This window comes from Tasmannia lanceolata, unplaced genomic scaffold (assembly GCF_043159265.1).
Source record: "Tasmannia lanceolata isolate RefF3 unplaced genomic scaffold, GAP_Taslan_0.1 ptg000026l, whole genome shotgun sequence".
Taxonomy (NCBI): Eukaryota; Viridiplantae; Streptophyta; class Magnoliopsida; order Canellales; family Winteraceae; genus Tasmannia; species Tasmannia lanceolata.
Window position 1 is genome coordinate 5,719,365 of NW_027518703.1, and position 4,659 is coordinate 5,724,023.

The 4,659-nt window shown below is 38.6% G+C and overlaps 1 protein-coding gene across 1 annotated transcript; it reads right to left on the minus strand.

Moving 5' to 3' along the window:
* On the minus strand, positions 1–2,671 carry LOC143858672 (putative jasmonic acid carboxyl methyltransferase 2). The gene is made up of 5 exons (XM_077369375.1): positions 2,636–2,671; positions 2,325–2,425; positions 1,488–1,895; positions 643–915; positions 1–538 (listed from the first exon to the last, which is right to left on the minus strand). The coding sequence occupies exons 2-5, from the start codon at positions 2,397–2,399 to the stop codon at positions 170–172; spliced, it is 1,125 nt and encodes a 374-aa protein (XP_077225490.1). The 5' UTR covers positions 2,400–2,425; positions 2,636–2,671; the 3' UTR covers positions 1–169.
* Between the last annotated feature and the right edge of the window lie 1,988 nt (positions 2,672–4,659).

Sequence of the window (4,659 nt, forward strand, 5' to 3'; positions counted from 1 at the left end):
TGATCTGTAGTTTTTTATTTGCTAACTTGAATTGCTTTAGGTTCAATAAAACTCAGTTTATTTAAATTGTGCTTACAAGATCTTTATTTAAATTGTGCTTACATCTTTCTAGAATACGCAAACTTCACATATCATTTATTCTCGATGAATCTGAGTTATATGTTGATTTTCATCCTTTTCTAGTCATAGAAAGGACAAACCTGGTATGGTTGCCTTTCTCTTTTGATAGATATTCAGTAACATTCTGCTCATATCTTCGGAACAAATCATCAATTATCGCCTCTCCAAACTGATCAGCAAGCATGGATTCCGAAACAGCTCTTACAGACTTCGTAGCAATCTTTGGACCACTTGTGAACTTATCAAAAGAAATTGTTTCCCCATTGTTACCTTCACGACCATTGAAATTAGTTTCAATTATTTCGAGTCGATCAATACTAAACGATCCTTCTATCTCAACTATAGCCTCCAGTTCATGAATTGAAGGTGCATAATAGGGTAGATTAAATGAATCCACTTTCTCCTCTTCAATGACTCCCTAAATTGGAAAAAACTTATTAGCAAAGCATATAAAACAATAATATATAAGATGCATCCATGTTTAGAAGAGTCTAAATGGTTACAATGTGATGTTGCCTCTACCTGTGAGACCATGTCATTAAGAGCTTGAGCCAGCAGTTCCCATTGGGCAGAACATTCGCTATTGGATGGTTCTGAGCTTCTTCTGCCAGAAAGTGTAAGGACCATACGCCCTCCACAAATTACTTCTTCTGAGCGTGACTTGAGAAACAAAGAGAAATCTTTCTGAAATTGTGCCAAGTATGCTTTGTACACACTGGGAGGGCTTGTCTTTGCTATGTAAATTCTACCCTTGTTTAATGAGATACCCATTTCGTTTTGAAGCCCTTGAGGAACCTGGCATGTCTTAATACTTAAATTTGGGTTTGGTACAAACATGAAATGCTTACATGAAGTTTTCTAATATGATCATTGAAGCTTGAACAAACTTGAGTTTACGTAAATTATGTTTATGCATAAGATTTCCCCTGTGCAAACATCTATCTACAACCATCTATTTTGCTACCACTACAAAATTGATTTTGGTGTTAATAATTGAATTCTGTGCCCTACAAAATCGGTTTTGTCGATTTACCAGTACTAATTAGAGGGTCACATACAAAAATGGTTTTGACGCTATTAGTTCGTTTTTCCCCTACAAAATCAGTTTTTTCCAACTTATCACTATTAGGTTAACCCCTAGAAAATTGGTTTTGCCGATTTATCACTATTAATTAGGTCTCCTACAAATTTTGTTTTGCCAATCTACCACTGCTAATTAGTAGCCTCTTACAAAATTGATTTTGCCAATCTACCACTACTAATTAGTAGCCTCTTAGGAAATTGATTTTGCTAATTTACCACTACTAATTAGTGCCCCTCTATAAAAACAATTTTCATGATGTGCAGCCGAGGGACAAAGTGCTGACCTGAGAGAGCCAATGGACACCGCTGTTAGAATTAACGAAGTGTAGACTTTTGCTTGGAAAAAGCCTCCCATAAAAGGAACCTGCCACTCCCGCCACGAAACAATGCTCCAAACCGACCCCTTTCTCTTCATTAAGTTTCTCATAGAAACTTGGGAGCAGATTTCTGAAAATGGTGTTAAAATCGTTCCCTGGAAGGTCATTCAAGAAGATTTGGAACTCTGGCAACGGATTATTCAGCTGGCGACATTTCATAACGATAGTAGCTATAATATTAGATATCACAAAGAGGGTGTTAGGTCCTGAAGAACAACCCAAGTCTGCTATGCTCAATTTCTCAGGGAAGGATGTGCAATACAGATCTAGTATGGCATCCTCTACAATGGGCCTCACTTTGTTTATTGCCTTTCTCTGTACAAAATGGAAAAAAAAATGTCATAATCAAATCACGTAGAAGATGGAGTTTTTATATGGTGCAGGCCCCTATAGTCCAGTATTTTTCAAAAGGTATTGTACCGCTTACACCCCAGGATGATCCAAAACCCCCATTTGATGGGCCACAACGGAAATAGTTTGTGCCCCAAAAATCATTTCCATAGGATGATCCCAACCCTCCAACCTATTGAGGTTTCCATAATATATATGTAGTTCCTTTGTAGATTGAAGGTCTAGGATCATCCTACGGAAATGATTTTTTTGGGGCACAAACTATTTCTGTTGTGGCCCATCAAATGGAGGCTTTGGATCATGTGGTGTAAGCCGTACGATGCTTTTTGAAAAATACTGGACTATTCGAGCTTACAAAATATAAAATCTTGTAGAGAGAGAGAGAGAGAGAACCTGTAAAATTGAATTATTAGCATAGCTGGTATCTCCCACCCCCTCATTCATGCGGAGAATTTGTTGTACTTCCATGGCTTTCGTTTAATGGCCTCTTTCAACTACAAGAGATGGATCACACCTTATATTTCTATACTATACCAGTAGCCTTGAAGTAGGAAGAAGATATGCCAATAGTCAAAAGTTTAATGCATGGCGGCGGGTATTTTTTCAATGAAAACACTTGAAATAAAGGCGCTGGAGTGAAAACGGCAGTTGATTTGGTCATTTTTACATGATTTTTTAAAAAAAATTTGGGAATACATGCTCACTTTTTTGTTTTCTGGCGCACTTGTCTCGATAGAGGCATCATGTTTTCCTTTTCCTTTTTTTAATATGAGGCCTTGCACCGGTCAAAAGTTGAATACAAGAAGGGCGGCTTATCCAATAAAATTCCTTTAGATCCACAGAAAAGTAGGAAGATCAATAATAGGAATTTTTTTTTTTTTTTTCATTTCCTGGTATTGTTTAGTTGTTGTTTCTAAGTTCAAGCTCTTTGTTACTCTTTCACTTTCCTCTTGAATCAAGGGTACTCTTGGGACTTGTTGGGACGCAAGTAGAACTCACCATTAAAAACTAGCTGATAAGGGGAGGGTGCCCAAATCCTTATAAGCTCACCCACATATTTTCACTTTTCCAATATAGGATCTTTGCTTTTGCATGGAACCCCAACAATCTCCCTCTCTAGGAGGAAGCAACTAGGTCAATCTCGCCCCTCCACACGGGACCAACATGGAACAATGACATCTTCTCCGAAATAATTTTCAATCCTTGAAGCACACCGGGGTTATCGAGATCTTCCCCAAGGGATTTTTCTGCCCTCAGAGGCACAACGGGGTTACCACACCCCGCCTCTAATACCACTTGTTGGGACCCGGGTATAACTCACCATTAAAAGCTAGTTGATAAGGGGAGGATGTCCAGTTCCTTATTTAAGCCCATCCACATCCCTTCACTTATCCGACGTGGGATCTTTGCTTTTGCATGGAACCCCCAATAGGTCTGTTTGCCCCTCAATTACAGTTGAAAGCTTGAAATCTTGTCCGGTTAATTAGTAAAGTAAAACTTCGGAAAGATGAAATGGATGTGGATAGGTTATAAGGGAATGGGCACCCTCCCTCTCTTTTAAAGGTGAGTTCTACTTGGGTCCCAATAAATGGTACCAGAGCTGGGGCGTGGTAACCTCGATGTACCCTCGAGGAAGGTGAAAATTCCTTGGGGAAGATCTCGGTAACCGGTCTACCTTCGAGGACAGAGAAAAAATCCCTCAGGAAGATCTCGTAGTTCCCACGTTGGCAGTGTGGAGGGCCGAGATTGTCCACGTTGCTTCCACGTGGAGGGAGAGATTATTGGGGGTGTGCTTCTCTTCGTCAATGCTGTGTCGGCCAACGTGAAGCACTAATTCCATTGGAGAAGCCATAGCTGATTGACATCGCCCTTCTCGCTTCGCCAAATATTCCATCAGAGAAGCCATAGCCGATTGACATCGCCCTTCTCACTTCACCAAATAGCTATCACACATCATCTTGCTGTCGCTTGTGGCCTCCCTTTGTACGTTAGAGAAAGAAAAGGAAGAGGAAGAAGAAGAAGAGAGTGTTCGACATGGCTTCTCATCCTCTCTCGAAAAGCCAGGTGGAAACAGGACAATGAGAATCTCTTTTTCATAGGCGGGATAGTGAGAATCTTCTTGAGCCCCTCCTTGGCTTCAAAAATCTCATTTTTTCTGCATACCTACGTCCATTAAGCGCAAACAGGTTCAGAATTTTTTCCACTCTCAGCAGCAGAAAATATGCATAAGCCATTGCAGGAATGATTGCCAAATGGAACCGAAGAGGAAAATATGGAAGTATCGTAAAAATCACGTCCCATAAAAAAATTGTGCTCAAGAGACGAAAAACAAGGCAAATCAATCAAAATTTGTTTAGATAGAATAAAAATGAGTTAAATGGCGAAAAATACTTTAAATTGGTAATTTTTGCTAAAATTTAATAGAAATTAGCTAAAAATAAGCAAGAAAAAAAAAAAAAACAACAGCAGCAGCAGCAACAAATTTTACCTATCTAAACAATTTTTTCAATTTGAATACATTTTTGCCAACTTAATTTGAAAATTTGCCCATTATATTTTGCCAATAAAAATTAAATTTTTTTTATGGATTTTACCTGATTTCTTGACAATTCAACCTGATTTTTTTCACCAAATTCTACTTATTTTTGCCTTTTGCTGCCAACTAATCATTTTAAGCAAATTTTTTCCAATTCAGCCGGATTTTAAAAAAAAACCAATATCTACTAAT

Bases quoted from the DNA above. Each gene is read 5' to 3' on its own strand.
- LOC143858672 (XM_077369375.1), bottom strand. From the start codon at position 2,399: ATGGAAGTACAACAAATTCTCCGCATGAATGAGGGGGTGGGAGATACC. The intron at 1,896-2,324 runs GTTCTCTCTCTC...CATTTTGTACAG, and splicing joins CTAATAATTCAATTTTACAG to AGAAAGGCAATAAACAAAGT. The intron at 916-1,487 runs GTCAGCACTTTG...AAGACATGCCAG, and splicing joins GTGTCCATTGGCTCTCTCAG to GTTCCTCAAGGGCTTCAAAA.